The 22,700-nt window shown below is 35.3% G+C and overlaps 1 protein-coding gene across 10 annotated transcripts in view; it reads right to left on the reverse strand.

Moving 5' to 3' along the window:
• Window positions 1–359: 359 nt before the first annotated feature.
• The window catches only part of CD47 (CD47 molecule), a 65,819-nt gene continuing 43,478 nt past the window's right edge, over window positions 360–22,700 (reverse strand). For 3 of the 10 annotated variants that reach the window (XM_026700790.2, XM_087937384.1, XM_087937383.1), the window contains exons 6-12: window positions 22,474–22,566; window positions 21,333–21,428; window positions 19,655–19,750; window positions 13,117–13,148; window positions 8,985–9,009; window positions 8,351–8,381; window positions 1,171–1,287 (exon numbers count right to left, since the gene is read on the reverse strand). In XM_026700790.2, the coding sequence (XP_026556575.1) occupies window positions 8,356–8,381; window positions 8,985–9,009; window positions 13,117–13,148; window positions 19,655–19,750; window positions 21,333–21,428; window positions 22,474–22,566 (368 nt within the window). In that variant the 3' untranslated portion in view covers window positions 1,171–1,287; window positions 8,351–8,355. Of the gene's footprint in view, window positions 1,288–8,350; window positions 8,382–8,984; window positions 9,010–13,116; window positions 13,149–19,654; window positions 19,751–21,332; window positions 21,429–22,473; window positions 22,567–22,700 lie in introns of all 10 variants that reach the window. The other 7 variants (XM_087937379.1, XM_026700792.2, XM_087937380.1 and 4 more) reach the window with 4 other exon arrangements.

Genomic DNA, 22,700 nt, shown 5'->3' on the forward strand with positions numbered 1-22,700 from the left:
GAAAGAAAGGAAGGAAAGGGGAGAGGGGGGGGGAGGATGGAGGGGGGAGAGAAAGAATGAACACTGGAATGGCCAAGTCAAAGTATAGATCTAAATGCCACTGAGATGCTATCACGTGATTTAAAATTTGAAACAGCCCAAACATTGCACAGATGAAAAAAATCTGCAAAAAGTAGTGGGGAAAAAATTCTCCCAGGCAATGTCAGGCACTAGTAAATGATTGAAAAAAGGTTAACTTGAGGTTGTTTCTGGCAAAGGGTCACTACCAGATATTAGAGCCACAGATGTACTTAATCTTTTTCAGAGAAGAAAATGGCATGTCTATTAATTTTCTAGTGAACTAATTGATTGCAAAGTCATTTTTCTTTTCAAAGTTCATTTAAGACACCTTTATATATTATTTAAATTAAGAAAAAATATTGATATTTCTATATATATCTTAGCAAAAACTTTACATGGGGTGTACTTACTTTTTTCACATGACAGTATAGATTGGGAATGCAGTTGTTTTTAGAGAATGGTGAATAAAAATTCAAGAAAGAAAACCATACAATCTATCATGCAGTACAAATATTTGTATAAGTGGCCCCCTAGAAATCTCTTCTGTGACCTTGAGATACTTTCAAACATCCCAGTGCTGGCTTAGCTAAACATTTTTTTTTTAAGTGAGAATTGGAGTTCAGCAATTTTTAAGGTGTGGGCGAGAGGATCGGCAAATACATACATACATAGTTCTGGAAGGAAAGGAGAACCTTTGAGCAATCCCCGTTTCAGACTTTTCAGCACTGCAGCTTTTTCTAAAATATAAGGATTGCTATTCCATATAAGTGGTTGCTGCTTAATGATACCAAACCCGAAAGCAAAACAACAAACAAAAACCCTGGCCCAGAGGTGATGAGATCAAGATTGTGATGTCCAAAAGTAGTCCCTCGTGATGTTTGGTCTCTATGCAAAACAGCATTTTCAAGATCCTCTGAGAAGTTCAGCACTAAAGAGAAAGTGGACCGAGAGCATCATGTTTTTTGCTCTCAACCATCTGTAAGGAAGGGAAAGGGGGAAACCTCACGTGCATACACTTACTTCTCTTTTAAAATTACTACAGCTGCTGTGACTATAAAGTTACATCAGGTGAGCCATTACAGCACTTTTCCAAACATGCAAAACAACTAATTTCCTGATTTTATTTCTCTTTGAATAGTGCATCTTCAAGGCCACGGTGTATCAACAAAAGTCTCTCTCCACTTGTTTCCATGTCCATAATTGGATTCAATTACCTCATATCCAGTGCTGGAAAACAAAAAAAACAAAATTCTTATTCAAGATATGAGATTTCTTTTTTTTTTTTTTTACAACTGCATTGAGCACCTTGCTCATGAATTACTTTTATATTTCCAGAATGAAAGGAAAGGCGAAAGGACAACTGTTAACATCATCATTTCATAGGAAACTCTCTATGTAAAATTGCACAAAATTTTCAAAATGATTTTCAGTTTCCCCAGCATTTATTTAAATACATTCCTCATGTGTGACAGATAAAAACATATTGGATCATCCTGAACGATAAAAGGAACAAAGGCTCTTTGTTTACATTTAGGGAAGGTTTTTGCATCTGATGCTGAGTCACGAGGCTCCTTTTTCTACCAGATTAAATGTTTGTCAACCTCCAGGAGAGCATTCAGCAAGCTCAATAGATTATTATAGGAATTGAAAACCCACTGTGCAATGTTTGGAATACTCTACCTGACTCTGTGGTTTCTTTCCCACACCCCCAAAACTTTAACCTTAGACTGTCTACTATTGACCTCATCCCCTTAAGAGGCCTGTAGGGGGCGTGCATAAGTGCATCAATCGTGCCTACCGTCCCTGTCCTATTGTTTTTTATTTTTCTTATAAGTATCTATCTCATGTATTCAAAACTATATTTATTCTTATACCTGTATCTTGTAAGTGGTTGACAAAGCAAATAAATACTAAATACTAAAAAAAACATACTAAATATGTTATTGCATGACTGATACAGATAATCAGAGTTGGAAGGGACCTTGTACGTCATCTAGTCCAACCCTCCGCCCAAGCGGGTGACCCTACACCATTTCTGACAAATGGCAGTCCAATCTCTTCTTGAAAGTCTCAACTGATGGCGCTCCCACAACTTCCAAGGGTAAGCTGTTCCATTGGTTGATTGTTCTGTCAGAAAGTTTCTCCTTGTTTCCAGGTTAAATCTCCTTGTTCAGTTTCCATCCATTATTCCTTGTCTGGCCTACAGGAACTTTAGAAAATGGCTTGACCCCTTCCTCTCTTTGGCAGCCCCTCAAATATTGGAAGACCGCTATCATGTCTCCCCTTGTCCTTCTCTTCACCAAACTAGCCAAGCCCAGTTCCTGCAACCGTTCATTGTATGTTTTAGCCTCCAGTCCCCTAATCATCCTGGTTGCTCTTCTCTGTACTTTTTCTAGAGTCTCAACATCTTTTTTATAATGTAGTGACCAAAACTGGATGCAGTACTCTAGGTGTGGTCTTACTAAGGCTTTATACAGTGTTATTAGTACTTCCCTTGATCTTGACTGTATCCCTCTGTTAATGCAACTTAGTATTGCATTAGCTTTTTTGGTGGCTGCTACACACTGCTGGCTCATATTTAGCTGGTTGTCCACTAAGACTCCAAGATCCCTCTCAGAGTTACTGCTATTGAGCCTGGTTTCACCCAGTCTATGTGTACTTTTGTATTTTCTTGCCTAAGTGTAGGACTTTACTTTTCTCTATATTGAATTTCATTTTATTAGATATGGCCCAGTGTTCCAGTCTGTCAAGATCCATCTGGATCTTGAGCCTATCTTCTTGAGTGTTGGCTATTCCTGCCAGCTTAGTATCATCTGCAAATTTGGTAAGTTCCTCTTCTATTCCCTCATCTAAGTCGTTAATGAAGATATTGAAGAGTACTGGGCCTAAGACGGAACCTTGTGGCACCCCACTGCTTACTTCCCTCCATGTAGACTTAGACCCATTAAGGACTACTCGTTGAGTACGGTTTGCCAACCAGTTGTGAATCCATCTAGTGTTGGTGCTATCTATTCCACTTTTTTCTAGCTTACTAAGAAGTAGGTTGTGGTCTACTTTATGGAATGCCTTGCTGAAATCTAAATATATTATGTCCACAATATTTTGCTGGTCTACTAATTTAGTCACTGTGTTGAAGAATGAAATAAGATTGGTTTGGCATGATCTGTTTTTAACAAGCCCGTGACTTTACTTGTTTCTAGATGTTGGCAGATCTGTTTTTTATTATCTTTTCCAGTATCTTCCTGGGTATTGATGTCAGGGTGATTGGTCTATAGTTTCCTGGGACTGTTTTTTTTTTTCCTTTTTTGAAGATGGGAACCACATCAGCTCTTTTCCAGTCCTCTGGTAGTTCCCCGGTGCTCCAGGATTTTTGAAAGATATGGTGCAGTGGTTCTGAGATGACCTCTGCCAGCTCCTTTAAAACTCTGGGATGTAATCCATCAGGCCCCAGTGATTTGTTTTCATCAAGATCAGACAGGTGTCTGACCAGACTCTTTAGACTTACCAAATATATTTAAATTAACTATAAAATTAGATAAGGGCTGTGTTACCAAGTTTGAGTAAATAATTTTATTTGACTGAATCTAAAATAAAAATTTGCATGTGGAACAAACTGATGAAACACTCATCATTATCCCACCAATTAACTGTTTGATTGCAAGACCTAATTACCTACTAGTTAGGCCGCAGTGAAAGATTAATTAATCTTGATCCCCATGTAATAGCTTTAGTATAAAATAAAAATAAATGAAGTCTAAAGTAAATAGCAAATCAGAGTGGAATGCTGCACACACAATATGAACATTTGTTAAATTATTTTTCCTTTTAGCTGATTGATGGCAAATATGGCATTCTCTATTACTATTAAGCCAGTAAAGAAAAATACATTTTACAGATTGCGTGCTTGAGTCATTGCAGTCAGCTTCATAGCTATAAATTAGTGAAATGGATCTATGTTACACAGATCGTACATACATAAAAACCAAAGATGGATACAGTCATTTTGATTTATATATCTTTGTTTCTTAGGTCTGCATATTTCCATAGTACACAGGTTGGTCTCACAAACATGACTGTTTATGTTACTGAATTTAATAATGAAAATGGCAAGTTATACCAAGCAGAACCCACAAATTAATGTTAAAAAGTAAAAGGCTCCTATTCCATATGCAACCACACAGTCAGGCTCTTTGGCCTATGATATTCCTTCCACCCCTGTACATTCAATCCTTATTATGTGTTGGAAATCCCTGTTCTCCCAAACCCTACAAGTTTTCATACTTCTTCAAAAGTTGGAGTAAGTCTACGGACATTTACCCCTTTAAATATAGGCAGCTCAGTTTTGGCCTTGAAAGGAATAATATTCAGAGAGTTAGCGTCTTCTAACAAAAAATAATCTTATTTGCTGTAGACAGTGTTCCTCATCCTTTGCAACTTTAAGAAGATCAGACATCTTAAAGTTATTAAAGTTCAGAAACATTGCTATAAGACATCAGAGTTGATTTTCAAGTTTTAAAAATGTAATAAAAATATTGCAGAAGAGAGATTATTAATGTTTTACTTTATACATATAACTGTATTATTCTCAATAATTTTGAGGACTATGACAAGAAGTAACAATCAGCTTGCACTAAGATCAGCTAGCATGAAAAACCCTAAGAGTAAATAAACTTCACACAAATAATTATACAGTTTAAGTTTTGCCCAGTGCAGAATTTCCCCAGATAGCAACTTCACAATTTTTCTATTGATTAAAATATATTAAATTTTAGGAAATTGCAAAATCTCTGAGATTGTGATGTTCTGACTAAAATCTTTTCAATCCTTTTGGGGGGGAAACCCAAAATTTTGCAACATTTGGTATTATATTGAGATCTTAACTATTTTAAAATTACTTTATTTTATTTTGGTGCCCCTTCCAGAGGCCACTTATGGTAGCCACATCGACCATTAATGGCTTGACCACAGATAGAAGTAGCATTCTGAACCACACATTAATGTGATAGAAGCTTGGTATACTTCACATATATCTAAGAATTTACATTAAACCTAAGAACATAAATTTTCTCTGCTCAAAATGGCAGTAAACACCCCATCAAATTGAACCATTGCTTCAGATTTCCTATATATTCCAAAGTCTTGGGAAATTTTCTCTACACTAGTTTAGGAACAGACAGAAGCCATACAGCATTATTTTCATGTGGAGTTTTGAAGTTCAACAATTACATTTTTGGGAGATAATTACATCTTCTTGATATGCCAGAGGGATAACAGGGACACTTAGCGTAACAAACATATTTCTGGAGTAATTGTGACAAAAATAACACTGAACAACAAAGATTTTGCTTCCTGAACACTTTGGGCATACCTAATATTGTTGGTGGCTAATCATGAAAACGATTTCACCTATCAGATACTGTTTATAGGAATCTTCTGTTTTTGCAATTTCTTCTTATATATATTTTAAGTTTACTAATTTTCACTTGTGTTATAAAATGCTTTGTGTAATTCATGCATGTCCAGGCATACACTTGACATATTGTATAACATTGCACTACAAGAGCTATGGTGATGCAGTAATTACCATGCAGTGCTGCAGGCTAACTCTGCTGACTGCCAGGAGTTTGATACAGACCAGCTCAAGATTGAATCAGCCTTCCATTCTTCTGATATCAGTAAAATGATTGTTGGGGGCAATATGCTGACTCTGTAAACCACTTAGAGAGGGCTGTAAAGCACTGCGAAGTGGTATATAAGTCTAAGTGCTATTTCTGGATCAGGTACAGTTTGGGCATACCTAGGCATATTTAGGCTGGCTGGATGCTGCTTGGAAAGTAGGTTGCATGCACAGATGCTACTCATTTCATTGATATCAATTTCTATGTATTTTGATGTGATTGTTTCAAGACATAACATAGTCTAGGCACATGTAATTTACATAACAAGTAAGCCAGTTGATGACTTGTTATGGGACAACTAATGATAGCAGAAAAGTCTCACTCATGTTGGAACAGTTGTGATATGGTTTTACACTTGTGGCAAGTACAGCTTAAGCCTCAAAGATAGAAATAGCATTTAGACATATACCACTTTATAGTGCGTTACAGCCCTCTCTAAGCAGTTTACAGAGTCGGTATATTACAACAATTTGGGTCCTCATTTTACCCATCTCGGAAGGATGAAAGGCTGAGTCAACCTTGAGCCTGGTGGGATTTGAACTGCCAAATTGTAGGCAGCTGGCTGCAGAAGAAGTAGCTTGCAGTACTGCACTCTAATCACTGCGCCACAGAGGCCCTATGCACCACGACTGGACTTGCTAAGGAAGCATATGAATTTATTCTGGTTATGCGATTGATGATGATAAGAAAACGGAGTTCCTTACATTTGTTGTGCAAGATGTGCTGTTCATCTTAGACCTTGACTCAGACGAACTTGGAAGTCAATGTAATTTGTTATCCCAATGATATAGCCGGAACAGAATGATTACATGAAAGTCTGTTACTTCTGTCTGATTAATGTCACTGGCTCCTCTGCTAAAACTAAGAAATAAATTAAATACCTCAATCTGCCTTTAGCCATATGACCAGTGCCACATGATAACCATCTGCCAGTACTGAAGCTATCAAAGACATGAAGCTTAGACAAAATAGATGAAGATGCTGCAACGCACCAGCCAGGAAGGAACAGTAACAATTATCTGAATTTTGAAGTGTGTTGGTCTGGTGAACTCATCTCATACAAAATCAAAATTAAATGATAAAAAGCAGAACTACTGGGTTCAAAACTGCAAATCATGGTGTTTGCTATCACCAGTACAAAGCTTTCTGTTTTTCAAAGCTGCCAAGATGATTTAACAAATTTCTTGGCACAGGTTGAAACCTCATTTTTTTGTACTGACATTGATGATTTGTTCAGTTTTGGATTGTGAGTATGACCCACTAGAATGGCATCTCTTTATTGATTCATCAGTGTTAAGCCTCAAGGCTGTCTTGTTACACAATGGCAATATACACCCTTCAGTTCCTATTGGCTATGCTGCACAAATGAAAGAAACTTATGAAAACAAGGAACTGTTGTTGAAGCATATCCAGTACACCAAGTGTAACCGGAATATCTGTGGATATCTAAAATTACTCACTCTGCTGCTTGCAATGCAGCTTGGATATACCAAGTACTGTCGTTACAAAAGAATGTGCAAAAGAATCACATTACATGAAAAAGAAATGGCTACTCCAAAAGAATTTGGTTCCAAGCCAGAAAAACATGGTGTATGAACCACTTGTTGACCTGATAAATATATTTTTGCCTCCCCTTCACATAAAACTTGAAGAAAAAAAATGTGAAAGCAATGAAAAAGGAAGGCGAATGTTTTCATTATTTGAAACAGATGGTTCCATGAATAACTGATGCTAAGATTAAGGAAAACATTTTTGTTGGTTCACAGATTTCCAGTGAAAAGCAGTTCGAAGATCTGTCAGTAGCATGAGACAAAATCACCTGGAAATCATTTAAGGGTGTTGAGAATTTTCTTGGCAAATGCAGAGCACTAAACTATATTCAGTTCATTGACGCATACAAGATTGTGAAATGCAACACGTCACTGAAGATTCATTTTCTGCATTCACACTTGGACTTCTTTCCCAAAAATCTAGGTGCAATAGGTGATGAACATGGTGAAAGCTTTCATAAGAACATTGGCACAATAGAAAATCAGTATCAGGGCAACTGGAATTCATCAATTCTGGCTGACAATTGTTGGACACTACAGTGAAATGCATCAGACACTGAGTACAAGTGAAAATCAGCAGCAAAACACTTTTAGGCTGTTGAACTCATGCAGTATGTTGGAAGCATTATGCAATTAAATAAATTACAGTCAATAAATTGAATTTGATATTTCTCAAGGATACTATGATTTTGAAATCATATTTGTGTTCAGTCTGAAGGGGTCTATCATAATCATCCAAATATTTTCAGGAAGCAAAATTTTTGAAAAAAACAACAATGTGCAGTGTAATATGTGCCAAGATCCTGAAAAATAAGAACAATGGTTTGCTGTATGTTGCTACTACACATTAGAAAAGAAATAAGCCCTATGGTTGTGAAATATAGGAGCATGTCATAATGTAAAGTCTATATCATAACCAAGCTGAGAGCTATTCATGTCTTATTGGGATAAGACTATAATACTAAATCATGTGTTTCAAATTCTATTTCAGAAATATGTAGAAAAGAAAATCTTTGTCATGTTGACAAACATGTACCCAAAATACAGATAATGGCTACTCACCATCATCATTCTAACATTACTCCTTTTGCATCTTTTGAAAAAGCAAGCAAAGAGTTAGTAATTAGTCAAACAAACAAGAATAGAATAATTCAGACATGCCATAGTTCTGTGTAACATGAAAGAAATGAGAGCACCAACATTAACAAAAATACCTCTGGATAATCCAAAAACAATTAACATTCCTCTTGATTTTTATATCACCAGAAGTGCTTTCAAATCAGCTGGATCAAATAAGAAATTGGATATGCAACAGCAAAACAAAAAAAAGCAAAAAAAAGAGCACAGCATAATCCCAGAAATTCATGCACCCCATGCAAAAGGCAGGGTAACATCTACCTTTAAGAAGAAATCTGCTTTCACATTAAGAGATTGATTCTTTTGGCCAAGCAATTTATATGGTCATTATCCCATTTATCCTAAAAAATACCATCCAGTAGACATACCAAAAACTACTGTACCACAAAGCATTAGTTATCCTTGAAATGACCAGAAGATCACCAGTGATTTGATGCCATGATTCATGTTCCATTATCTTGCATACATGTCTATTTCTAAGTGGCATCAACAGTCATTCTCTGATGTCAATCAAAACACCAATATCAAATCTCCCAAACTAAACAAAATTACCACCTACCATTAAGTGATTCTTCAACAGCTTTCTGTAAAATATTTAAAATACATAAAGCTTTCAAGTCTAGTTTGGAGGTCCAAAATTTAAACAACTCTAATCGATATATATAATAAATAGTGATTCTATAAAAGAAATAAAAAGAGGCAGCAAAACATTTAGAAAGATTAGTGACAGGTTTGGTTATTTCCAGGCTATAAAAGATGATGACATGCCTGCTTCAGAAGTACTTCAGTGGCAATAGCTTCTCTTTGCAATTTAGCAGTAATGCAGAAAACAAACATTACAAAGAACAAGTAGCTGTATTCAGCAAGATCGCGTCTGCAATGACAACTATAGAACACATTTCATTTAACTGGTAGCAAACTACAAATCACAGAAATAAGTTGAAGAACCAAATCTTTCAAACATATCATCAGAACTTTAACAAAGACAGTATCAGTTATATTTTTGTCAAAATATTGGAGTACAACAGCATAACTGCTTTAATGGTGGCAACTTTCCCCCCTTAAAAGTACAGTTAAGGAAAGGGATGTGATGACCACATCAGGAATATACAAATGTTTCTTTATATTTCAATACGTTCATTATTTTTAAATGATATCACTAAAATTCCCCCAAAAAAAAAAAAAAACTTGGAACCAAAATTATCATTTTGTGAATGCTTTATTTCCCCTTTTTGGCAATTCCTCATTTTGGGGAAATAATAATTTGCTTTAATTCCCCATTTTGGCCACTATTTAAACTGTACTAAAGTTTGTCCATGTATGTTGTATGAGACTTTGGCTTAGTCACAAAGCATAGATCTCAGTGCCTAATTTCTATTTGTATTTTTTTTCAGCCTGAATCAATCCACTCACTGGCCTGTTTGTTTGTCTAGTCCAGTAAAAGTTGGTAGGTATGTGTTTTCTACTTTCCAATCTAAAGCTGAGAATGAGTGACTGGCTCAAAATCACTCAATTGGTTTGTCTGGCTAAGGGAAGACTAGAACCTGGGTTTCCCTAATCTTAATCCAGCACATTCACCACTTTTCCACACTGGCTCTCAGAGAGATAGTAGGTTATGTTGGTATGTTGATAGACAAGACTTGCACAAACACACATGTTTTACATACAGAGAGAAAAACTGAAAGTCTTTACCAGTAAATGATTGTATTTAAATGTTTCTTGTTTTCTTGATTATTGAATTATACATATAATTTAAGGACTTTCAAGAAAAGGGTACACAATAGAATAAGATATAAATGATTTAAGAAAAGAATACAGCTGGTTACCCTAGTCCAGGATGCCCACAAATACTGTATTAAAAGGATTTGTAGTGCAGATCATTTTTTCATATATTGTTAGAAAATTAGTAACAATAGATTAGAAATCAGGTTTAGGAATTATTTCAAACTTAATGAATCTAATCACAAAGATTTAGCTAATGCCATTGCAGATGCAATACATGCCATGGTTAAAGCAAGCCAGAAGAGACAGATTCACAAATAAGAAGACATGGACAGGTGTAAGAAATATGTGACCCAAATTCTGTTCTGCTACTTTAAGTTAATCTTTCCACTATGTCTGAGTACAAAACTTGAGATACCCACAGTAGTGCACTGCACATTACGCACCTGCTTTAAAGGGCTAGAAAATTCATTTGTTGCCAGACGAATAAAAAAAACAAGCCAAAGAGTGCTTGAAGTTTGTGACTGAATTACAAGTAGTCCTTGTAAACCCATGTGACCAATCCAATTTTGCATATATATATATATGGCATTCAGCTTCGTTCGGGTATTTTCCCACGTCATTGTAGTTGTGCTTTTAAAGTTGTAGCAACGTTTTGGCAGAATCTCATCTGCCATCATCAGGCTTCTGTATATATGCAGTGCATATATATGCAGTGCTCTTAAAGTGGATTTTGAAGTTGCAAACCAACTGCCAGGGTTGTTAAGCAAACACCAGAGTTGTTAAGCAAATGAATGATTTATTACAGGTTAGTTTTGGTGGAAACCAGAAGTAAATGCTGTTTTTCAGTCAATATGTAAAGCCCAGTTTATATGACTGCAGGATGCTGCAACTGGCTATAAATACAGGCTGGTTGCTAAGTGCCTGACATGCGGTCATATCAGGGATGGGATCTGACTGGTATAACTACCGGTTCTGTCTACTAGCATCGCGCGCGCATGCACAAGTCGCGCGAGTCAATTTACAACCTGCTGAGCTGCCCGGACAGCTGAGCAGCGCTGTGTGCAAGTGCACAGTGGTTGGAAAAGCCCTTGTTTCCTGCTTTTTCAACTGCAGCTGTGTCGCGCAAAGCAACTGCAATTGAAAAAGCAGGAAATAAAGGTCAGATAAGAGTTCGGGGGGGTTGGTGGGCCACAACAGCAGCAGACATAGAACCGGTTCTATGTCTGTTGCTCTTCAGAGCAACTGGTTTTGCAGAGGTGGACAGAACTGATAGAAAACCACCCCTGGGTCACATGTCCATGGGAGAGGCTAGTGGTCATCAGAACTTTGGAGTCATAAATATCTGAGGAAATTCACTGTAATGTCAAATGGTTGTTAAGTGACCAGTGTACACAGGCTCAACAATCTTCCTACTTTCCATGCATCTCAAAGGGAAAGGAGCACAATAAAGGCAGCATAGATGAGATAATAGAGATGGCATCAGTAATCATCTCAGGCAGCAGCTGCTCTTGGGAAATTTTGTATTGTAATTAATTAATTGATTTCTATAGCCACCCATTTCAATCAATGACTCTAGATGGTTTACAATTCCAAATCTTGTGATTTCATGAGGTCTTAAACAATGTTGTAATATTTCAGATGTATTTGTTTGTTTCTGGATGGCCAGTTTAGCACACGCTCTGAGGCTGTCCATAGATTTGCATTACCTATCCCTATTGTGCAGTCATGCTGTCTCCTATAAATCCTTTGTCTAGGTTGAAGTTTTCCATGTAGCAGAATATGCACATCTAAAGTTATAGTTCATAAAGATCTTGAAGTACAGAGAAAGCAAGAAGCAAGGCTTGAGAACACTATGGACATGCACACAATTATTTTTAATCACTTCATAGTAGGATACTGTCTTTCTTCAACCATCCCAGAATTTATAGGGTATTATGCAAGACAATAATTCACATATAACATATTTGCATTGCCTGTACCAGTTATCCAAAACTTAGCAAAATGTCTCTATCTCAAAAATGCAAATGTTCATCCAAATCAATATAGCAATGAATCTTTGAAATCTGTTCAGTAAATAAATGATGACGTAGAGACAGAAGAAGAAAAATAAATACAGTGAATTAACACAGAAATTGATGTAATTTGTTAAATTTTATTTTAGTCAGATGCACATTTAACTAGGCTTTTATTTTGCCCAATTTCTTTGTATTAATTTAGGTACTTTTTTGATTTGGCCACTGACATGCCACCCAAAATTGGCCTCTAGTTAGTCTGGGTGTAGTAGGGGATAACAGTAGGCAGCACTCTTTGAGAATATACATTGGTTTAGCTATTCTTTAATAACTAAGCATGAACAAGTCAACTGTGATTTCAAGGTTCAAATGTGATACGTGAGACTGTTTAATGACACACAGAGGAAAAAAGGAGAAAGAAACCAACACAAATGAATCCACTGGAGTTGGATAGCTTATAGATTCAAATAAAATTAAATGAATGCATGGATGTATTTAATATGTAAATAATATATTACATGCAGACATTAATTCAACCTAATTTTAAATATCTCATTAAATCTTCACCATATGGAATAATGCAATAATACTGATCACCCATTGAAAGAACATCCTGATTCCAGTGGATAACTGATCACGCTGCAAGTCAAGTTTGCATTTTGCAATTTCAATATGAAATAGGGTAAGAAAAGATATTGCCAGAAAGACTTCTTAGAGTAGAATGAAAAATGTGGAAACCCAGGTTCAATGAGTTCCAAGAGAGTTGGTACTGACTTGATGGCACAGTAAAGATCCTTGAAGAAAGTATAGATAGCCAGTTGAATGCAACACACATTCTTGCCATGTTTTCTGTGGGTTTTGCTTGCTACCAATCTGCAATTATGAAAGCTCAGCATTTCATTACAAATTCTCTGAGCCATGTAGACACCCCAAATACATTAATGGTAAGCTTACCCTTGGAGGCTGATGATCTTTCAAGTTGGAACCTAGGTTAAAAATATAAAACACATTTTCTGTTTAGATAACTAAAACTAATCTAATCTAATCACATTGCATGGGTGATATTATCAGTGTCCCATTAATTATTTTTCAATGCGGGTTTATTTCTATCTTTCAGTTATTACAATATGACAGCGTTCATAAGCTGAATTAAGGGGGGAAAGTAAGAAGAAAGCCACTGCAATGTTAGGGAAACTCTAAATAGTTTAATTGCCTAAGAAAGGAATGAAGACTTAACTGAAAACTAACAAACTCTCCTTTTACAATCATTTTTCTAAAACAGAGTTAATCTATCAGATATCTGACGATTCTAAAAAGGGTTTTAAATCCAGGGTTAATCTATCAGAAATCTGATGATTCCAAAAAGAGATTTAAATACTTAGCCTTTAAATGTTAACATATATTTCTCAGATAAGATTTGCTACGGATTCATTTTCTTGTATCTGGAGCATAAACACTTGGGACCCCACCTTCCAGAAGACATAGGAAAAAAATTGGACAACTGAAACAATGGATTCTTATAATGGAAGAAGTGATACTGAGGATGATCCTGGAATTACTATCTAATCTGACCACATGAAACAATTATTTCTGGTACAGACTATAGTAAATCTTTAATGTCCTTTACTTCCGATCTGCTAGGATTCTAAGCATGCAGGTAGAAAATTAATGTTGTGTTAAAATAGTCTCAACGTCCTATGATCACCCCACATTTTTTGTTCCTTTTTGATGTCAGATGCATGAAGGAGGGGGGAGGGATTTTGGAAGAAAAGATATACTTCTTTGGATATGTGAAATTTACTCATACAGTATATACTAGTTACAGATATTGTATAATGGAACTGCATATGTGAACCGGCTTTCAGGAATACACCAAACAATAATTATTGTAGACTGTCATCCTTGATTTTTTATCTCTGTTGATTGAAGTTTGTTTTCTCATACTATAGTCATTTGATTTATATTTTCCATTAGATGCAGCTATTTGTAACAAAACAACAGGATATAAATATTTTTAAATCAACCATGACTACATTCCAGCTGGCATTACATATAAGGGCAATAACTCTCTACATCAAAGCTGGCTCAAATCATTTATTATTTAATGCAGTTTTAGACTGCTTTATTTGTTATTTCAAAGCAGCCTTTTATCAGCACCTTCCTTCCTACACTAAAATCTTGCTGTTTAAATAAAAATATAATAATGGGACATCAAAATTAATTCTACTATAGACAATTTGAGGCTTCCAGTTTGGGCTTCTTTCGGCGACAGACCGAAATCCGTGATCATGCACGGTTTTGATCCATGCTGGCAGCTGGAGCGCCCTGAGCTGCCCGGATTTGGGGCTGAAGCCACCCCATAGAGGTGGTGAAGAAGGGGGAGCTGTCAGCAGGGTTGAGGAAAGCCGCATCTCTCCTCCTCAGCTGACCATTACTCCCAAAAGCAGTTGCAGCAGTGGTCAGAAATGGCCACCTCAAAGAAGAACCTGACTGGACAAGATTGTGCAGGAGGAAGTTTAAAGGAGAAAGTTTGACTGGCTGGGTTGAATGGAGAACATCTATTTAAGGTACCTGGAACCTGAATTTTAAAGACTAATACTATTCCTAAAAAACATCTTAAGTGGTGAAAGAGAAAGGGAAAGAAAACGGAACTGGCTTTTTTTCCTCTCATATTGACAGTTTTAATTGACTTGGAATTTTAAGAGGAAGAGATTCGAATAAGAAACTGATACTAATCCACTTTGACATTAATAGGCTATTTCTAGCTGAAAATCAAGTGTCTAGGGGATAAAGATTCTTGGATAATTTAAAAATTTTCTTTAAAAAAGAAAGAAAGCAGAGGAGGGAAAAAGGAAACAAGAGGGTGGAATCTGGAAAATGGAGACCACCTGGAACTTAAAAAAAATGATAGTGGAATTTCAACAAGGCTTGCAAAAGATACATTGTAGCTGAAACTTTGTTACAAGATAACAAAGCCCCTGGAAAGAGAAAGTGAGAAAAAAAAGCAAGAAACAGTTTTGGATTATTGGATGATTCCTAGAATTTTGGATGGTGGATCCTAATGAAGCAAAATAAAATCAATTGGGGATTGTTTAAAAATTTTTAAAATGGCATCACCCCTTGAAGAGTTAAAAATGAGACTTAAAGAACAAAAAGAAGAAGCAGAAGAGGGAAGAGGATCTTTTGGCTTCATATTTCAATTTTTAGAAATGGATCACAAAAGGGAGAATCAGATAGAAAAGGGAATAAAAAGGGGAGGGAGAAGAAGAGAAGGAAGAGGGAAAGGAAAAGAAGCTACATAGGACAGAAACAAGATATAAAGGTACAGGAAAAGCATACAAGAATTAAAGGTATAAAACTATTTAAAAGACACAGAGACAATGGTTAAAATTTAACTTAAGGAGAGGATTCTGCAAGGGTGCATGGGATAGCATTGTTATATTAGAAATAGAAAAAGGTTAGAAAATATGTTTAGATGATTAAAGTGATAGAAAAAATTTGTATTGATGTGTAATGAAATATTAGTTTGTAAAGAGAATTAGGCTCTCAATGATTTTTGAATTTGAATAAGAATAATAATTTTATTGACTACTGTTAATAACTATTGTTTGGTTTTTTTATTTAAAGACAGTAATAAGTAAAATATGAAATATAGATGATTAAAGTGAAAGACAACTGATACTAGTAGGTAATGTTTGTTAAAAGAAATAGAAATGTAAAAGATTGTTACAGAATTCGATTCAAAACAGGTATGTGTTATAAAATAGAGGTTAAAAAATGAATGTTATAACTGTAAAGGTGTGACTTAAATTTTTAAACAAGATTTGAAAAAAGATACAAAGGTGTTACACTCCAGTCTAGTAATTACAATTGTTTTATGATAAAAGATAATATGAAATTGTAAATAGGACAGATGAAAGTATAAAAACATTTATTAGAAAGATCTTAAAAATTAGAAAAAGATATGTAATTGAATTAAGAAAGAAATGAGATTATTTAAAATAAGGCTATAGGAAGTAAAGAAAGGGAAAAGGTATTGGAAAAATTGTGAAAATAGTTATAAGATATGGATTAGAATGTATAAGATAAATATGTATTGATTTTATGTCTGTATGGAGAAGTGATAACCCGAGGTCACACTGTTCTCAAAAAAAGGTATTTTATTTGTATTTATATTTTTTGTGAAAATTTAAATCAAACTTTTATTAAAAAAATAAATTCTACTGTAGAACAAAGGGTCACATAAAGTGAAGCTCTGGGAATATGGAAAGAATTTGTCTGCAAGATAATCAGATGTGAGCTATCAATTTGAGTTCTCTGAAGCTCCCTTAAACTGTGCCACTGAAATTCAATAGCAAAATGACAATTTTATTGGATTTTTAACTAACTGCATTTACTTTAAACTGTTTTAAACTAAAATAGAGTTTATTTATTTATTGGACATCTATGCTGTCCATCTCAATACTACAGAGACTCTAGCCAATGTACTAATTAAAATTAAAAAGTGCAAAAGGCAATTAAAAAAGTAAAAAATTAATAAAAATTAAAACCAAAATTAAACACAGCCTCGGGGAAAGAATCTTCTCTATCCTATCAGGCACCCCTCAATGTAGAGGGCCCTTATAGGGCCACAGGCCAAGCAGCAGAGCTAAGTTTTTAGGTTCTTCTGGAAGGCCAGGAGCATGGGAGCAGATCTCACCTCTGACAGGGGAATATTCCAGAGGACAATTATATAATGGATTATATCATGGGTAAAGTTATTTCATGTATGAGCAATCTTGCCCTACATCTAATTTTAAGGCTCCAGAGTACCTATAGATTACACTATAGAAATTTCCTGATAATGCTGCCAATATTATTTGGTGCAATTTTCTCATTTTGCCCCAGAAAAACGGCAAAACAGGTTTTGTATCTTAAGCCATTCAACCTTGCACATTGAGTAAGGTCTCCTTCTAGAAAAAAAAATGTTTGGATTTCTTTTGATTGTTCTTCTAGTTTAATACTAGTACTCTAAATACCACACTGTCCTTCTGGTCTCTATCCTATTCCCTCTACCCTTAGGAGGCCAATATCACTGATCATCACTGCAACAGAGACAGATCAAGTGGTTTGAACAAAAATAAAGCAAGTTGCAGTACTTCTGTCTGCTGACTGAACAAATGTATTATAATTATAATTAAGTTCTTAATGGGTAATATATAACTTATAGATTGTAGGGTTACCATTAACCCAATATAGTACACCTTTTTCTCTCTGTACTATAATAGAAATAAAATTAGGTATCTGATACACCTTTGGAAGATTGTAGCATGCAAACCAATCATTTATGATGAGATATGCCTGTCACTGAAAAACATGCGTAACAACGCAATGCACGAAAAAAAAAAAAAAGGGAAACATATACTGAAAAGGAACTCTAAATTAACACTTGAGTAGACAATTCTGGACTCAAGTATTTCTTTGTATTTGATATAACTCAGGATTAAACAGCCACTACTGAATAGTGCTTATTTGACTTTTACTTGTTTAAATAGTAATGGTCGTGCCTTTGCTTATATTTCTACCTAGCATGATCAGTTCTCTAGCCATGCAGCAAGTGAGGATTTATGCACAAAGAAAATCATCATTGTCTGAAGTAACTATTGAGAGTGAAAACTCCAGTCACAGCAGGTTCTTCATCACACATATTACAAATATTTTCTATAGGCACAAATTTAAATATTCTATGAACGGAAACAGAATGGTTGAAATTCACACACTAATCCAATACTTCAGATATGATTTGTTAAACAAGCCAGAGTGTCCCGGCCTACACAAAATACTATGAAATGATGTCATCTTATGACAAAACATAAACTAATAGAACATTATGCTCAGCACTGTATCTGAATCAATTAAAAAGAGCAAAGTAACGAAAGAGTTTATTGCATTGCATGCAACAATAATACAGCAGTCATCTTCAATTTTTTTAAGATACTGAATGTTAGACCATCGGTTAAATGTCCACAATCAGCTGATCATCTGTACTCCTCTTAATGTTGAACATACCTTTAGTTTTTACAGCTTTTAATTAATTTATGTCATAAATTAATACCATAAATGTCATAATTTTTACTCTTTCACTCTAATCTATTATAAAGTTTTCTAATTTTCCCTCTAATTGCTTGAGGCTTCAAATATTAAATCATATTCCAGTTGTGGATCATATGATATATATACCATACAACTGTTAATTCAGCTAAAGGTCTTAAGTGCTGTTGTGGTGGTGTTATTGTGTCTATAACCAACCACACAGTGCTATACTAGATTTCCCAATAGCCAAGGCTACATTTTCTAACTGCATGTTCATTAAGCAATATTTTTTTGTCAGAAGAAACTTGGCTAAATAGAACAACATATCTTAAGTGAGATTCATTCAGATAATATATCTAAGCATAGATATATGATAATTATTTAAACTGTGGGTAAAAAAAACCATGTAACCCCAGATGATTGACTGGATTTAATTGCTATATATGTGAATTGTATACAGGAGGAAAAAAGTATGGTCTGTAGACACTGATTAAAAACAATAACCTTGTAAAGATAATGTATGACGAACGTGCCACGATAGGGAAGGACACACATTGTATTAACTTTCTTCATGCAGAAACAATGCTATGATCCAAATATTTCTTTTATAAAAAAAAAGAAAAAAACTGATTGATCAAGAATTTCTAAAAAAAATCAATAATTTTCTGAAAATACTTATATCTCATATAAGCTTAATTTGAAATATATATATAAATTATATTTAAATATACTTTAAGCAGCAACTATGACCAAGAGGGCTTTCACACAGATTCAACACTTTGTTGGTTGTGCCTGTACTTGACTGTTCAGACAATCGCTTGCATCTTAGTCACTTCATAAATGGGTAACTACAATGTACTCCATCCACATCAGGCTGTCTGTAAAAGCCACACAGAAGCTACAGCTGTCGCAGACTGCAAGAGCACCCACAGTGATGAGCATGCTATATTACTACCTGATGGCAGTACTCAAGTGCAGTTCCAGGTGAGTTATTATATAAAAAGTCTATTATGACATACAGACTGGATATTGATGCACTGCCTATATCTGAATGTTTCTGCCCATTCAGCGTGACTGGGCAGAGTGGGATGCCTTCAACTAAACAATGTCATCTATTAAGTGCGTTCCTAACAACACCTGCCTTCTGGAATAGCATCCCACCAGAGAGCCAGACAGCTGTCATCCTGGTGACATACAGAAAATCTTTGAAAATTTGGCTATGCATCCAAGTCTTGGGGTACAGATATAATTGAGTTGGATATTGTGTCATTACAATCTGGATGCCGATCATATGTTTCTTTTTCTTTCATAATTCATAATTGTTTTTTTTTTTAAGAAAAGTAACCTGCCGAAATCATCTGGGGTCAAACAATCTTTGTATGAAATAAATAATTAAACATTTTCTACAGAAATTACTTACCAATAATAATAATAATGTAAATTAAGCCAATTGCTGCTACAGCTCCAATAATTGCTAAGCCTACAATCAAAACAGATCCATGTTTCGGCTCACATACTGTTGAGAGAAAAAGGTGGACATTTAAGTGAGTGGTGAAAGATTATGAAAGGGGGGGTGGGGCTGGTACTTTCACCAGCTCTGAACAATATTATATAGATATTTGAGTGGTCATATACCTTATATTTTTCAGACATGATAGTAGAACATGCAAGGACATCTTGAAATTATATAAATAAATGAGGCTTGATTTTTTCATGGCTTTACTATAAAAAAGTTAGGACTAACATAATTTATTTTTATGGCACTTTATTTATAATTTATTTTTATGGCATTTTTATGTTTGTGCATGAGTCTGCTTAATCTGTATAGGGAAGTTTGTATCAGTTAAAACAGTTACATAACAAACATTTCCAGATGTAAGAAGCAACCCACAACCCAGAGGCCTGACAGGCATATCTGGAATTTTAAGAGAACTCAAACTCTTAAAAATATATGCCATGAAGGAAGCCTGACATGCATGACAAAACGTCTGTCATGGAAACATAACTGTTCCCACAGACCCTGATTCATCAGATAGCAGGATACAATAGTTCACAATAGTGAATAAAACTGTAAGCTCAAAAATGATACCATTTAAATTGTATCAGAATGCTTCACAATTTATATTATAGAGAACTTCCATATCTTGGCTTCAAAAAAGTGCAATAATCACTAGGTGGCAGCAAAGAGAGTTTTACCTATTATTTGGAATTTTACAGCTCTGATATGGTAGCCCCATATTAAGGCAGTATCTTTATTTATAACTATATTTGTTATATTTGTATCCCACCTGTCACACAGGCAACTCAAGGTGAGAAACATGAAAGCAATGCGAAAGATATAAAATACTAATCTTGGTCAAAAGAAACAAATCACCAAATGTAATATTTTTGTCCTCTTTGGAAGCTCTTTAAGCATCCATGTTTTTTCCCAGAGTTGAGTATCAACTGCAAACAACTGCTGCAGCAAATCCCAGGAAAATCTATGCTTGGCTTTAGGAGATGCTGATGGATGCTTACATGCAGGCCACTGTGCAAAGTGCCTTGTCCCTCTTGAAATTGAAGCCATGCACAACCATAGCAAGTAGCAACTAGAAGGAAGGGAAAAATGGAGTGACAGAAGGACCACACTGAAATGGGTTAAGAAGGTTAGGAAGGAAAGCAAAAGGGAGGAGTAAAATGAATAAATAGAAGGTGGGGGGGAAACCATTGGGCAAGGAAGGAAAAAAACAAAGACAGCATCACAAAGGCAAGCCCAAATTAAGCTACAGCTGAGCTAATCTTCAAAGGTATTCATTCTTTTCAGCAGTGATGCTTGCTATAATTTGCACTTTTGGTTTATTACCTTCTTTTCAAGACCATGTAAGATGATGCTGAGCTGCAAGGGCCAGCATTCTTTCCCATGCTAACTAGGACACTGGAAGTCCAGAAGCATTTGATATGGGTTGAACATATCTGAAAAGTATTGAATTTGATATAGACATATAGCTATGCTTTGTTGTGATTTTGTTTTAGTTTGAGACAGCCACAGTATAAAAGTTAAGTAACATCTTCAGGATCAAACTGTAACGCATATTACTTTGATAAAGTACATAGTTTACCTGTCACACACAAAGCAAATCCAGCCACAGCAATTACATATCCAAGTGCTTTCAGAGCTAGCAAAATAACTGCAAAAAGTGGTTGCTTCTCAAAAACTAGGGAAAGAACAATAATGTTACTGAGGAAAGAATATATTCAGAAACAAAGGAGAAACAGAACAAGTCAGGATCTTTTAAAAAGTAATTTAAACTTGTACAAACATGTCTCTGGCATGAGATAAAGTTATCAGGATGGATGGATGAAATAATCCCAGGGTAACTTGTTTTATGTGCAATTCTCAATTATATTTTCTTATGTTCAATTGTGTCTGTTTATTGAAGAGTCCCTGGACAAGTCCCTAAGTTTTCTTGGCAAGGTTTTTCAGAAGAGCCATTGCTTTCTTCCTAGAGCTGAGAGAAAGTGACTTGCCCAAGATCACTCAGGTAGTTTTGTGCCTAAAGCAAGACTACCAGACTTCCGGACTCCTGGTTTCCACCCTGATTCAATCACTACACCAAGGAAGCTCTCAGTATAATGTAGTAGAGCAGAATTTGGATACTAAAGGCCAACAAACAATGCTGGTTGGTACAAGAGTATATGGAACTCCTAGGCCACACTGACTTATGGCTCCATCTCCAAAGATTTCCATATTTAGAACAATTGGTATTGGTGCCTTCTAAGCTTTGGTGTTCTAAGCTAGTGCCTACTTGGCCAACCCTGAGACAAGTACAGCCCATAAACAGCTCATCAGTTATTGTGCACATAAACAAAGGTTTGTACATGTATCCCTAGTCAGTATTTTTAGCTCAAATTCTTCTCTCACAAAGGATAGTCAAAGATCATTTCTTCATTTGAAGAAAAGTGATACTTTGATACATCAAAGGAATCTCTAATTGATGTTTTGACATATCAATGAAAAACATCTCATTGGCAATGTCACAATTTGGTACTCTGGTACCAATTCAAAATTCTGAATCCTTTCCTCCTTCTCCCCAAATGTTGTCTAAAACTCAACGAGAATACTGTTGTTCGGTGCCAATAGTTTTCCAATAATTTTATGATTTCTTTCCCTTCTGCATTCCCACTGCACCTTCAGAGTAACATTTAACTTTTAGACTCTAAAAAGAAATATAGAGATGAAATAAATTAGAAGATTCTCACCTGATGTAAACAGGAAGTACAAAAGAGGCACTACGATGACTGCAGGGATGACTATGAGACCAATACCAGTTCTAACTGATGTTGTACATCCACCTGGAGAAGGTCAATTCTTTTAAAAAAATCAATCTTTAGCATCAAGCTATTATGTAAGAATACTATGGATATTAAAAATAACTGCATTGGAAATCACAATAAATAGACCATCAAGTTTAAGCCAAATGATATTT

Source organism: Pseudonaja textilis, chromosome 7 (assembly GCF_049901715.1).
Source record: "Pseudonaja textilis isolate UNSWEBS1 chromosome 7, rPseTex1.2, whole genome shotgun sequence".
NCBI classification, from domain to species: Eukaryota; Metazoa; Chordata; class Lepidosauria; order Squamata; family Elapidae; genus Pseudonaja; species Pseudonaja textilis.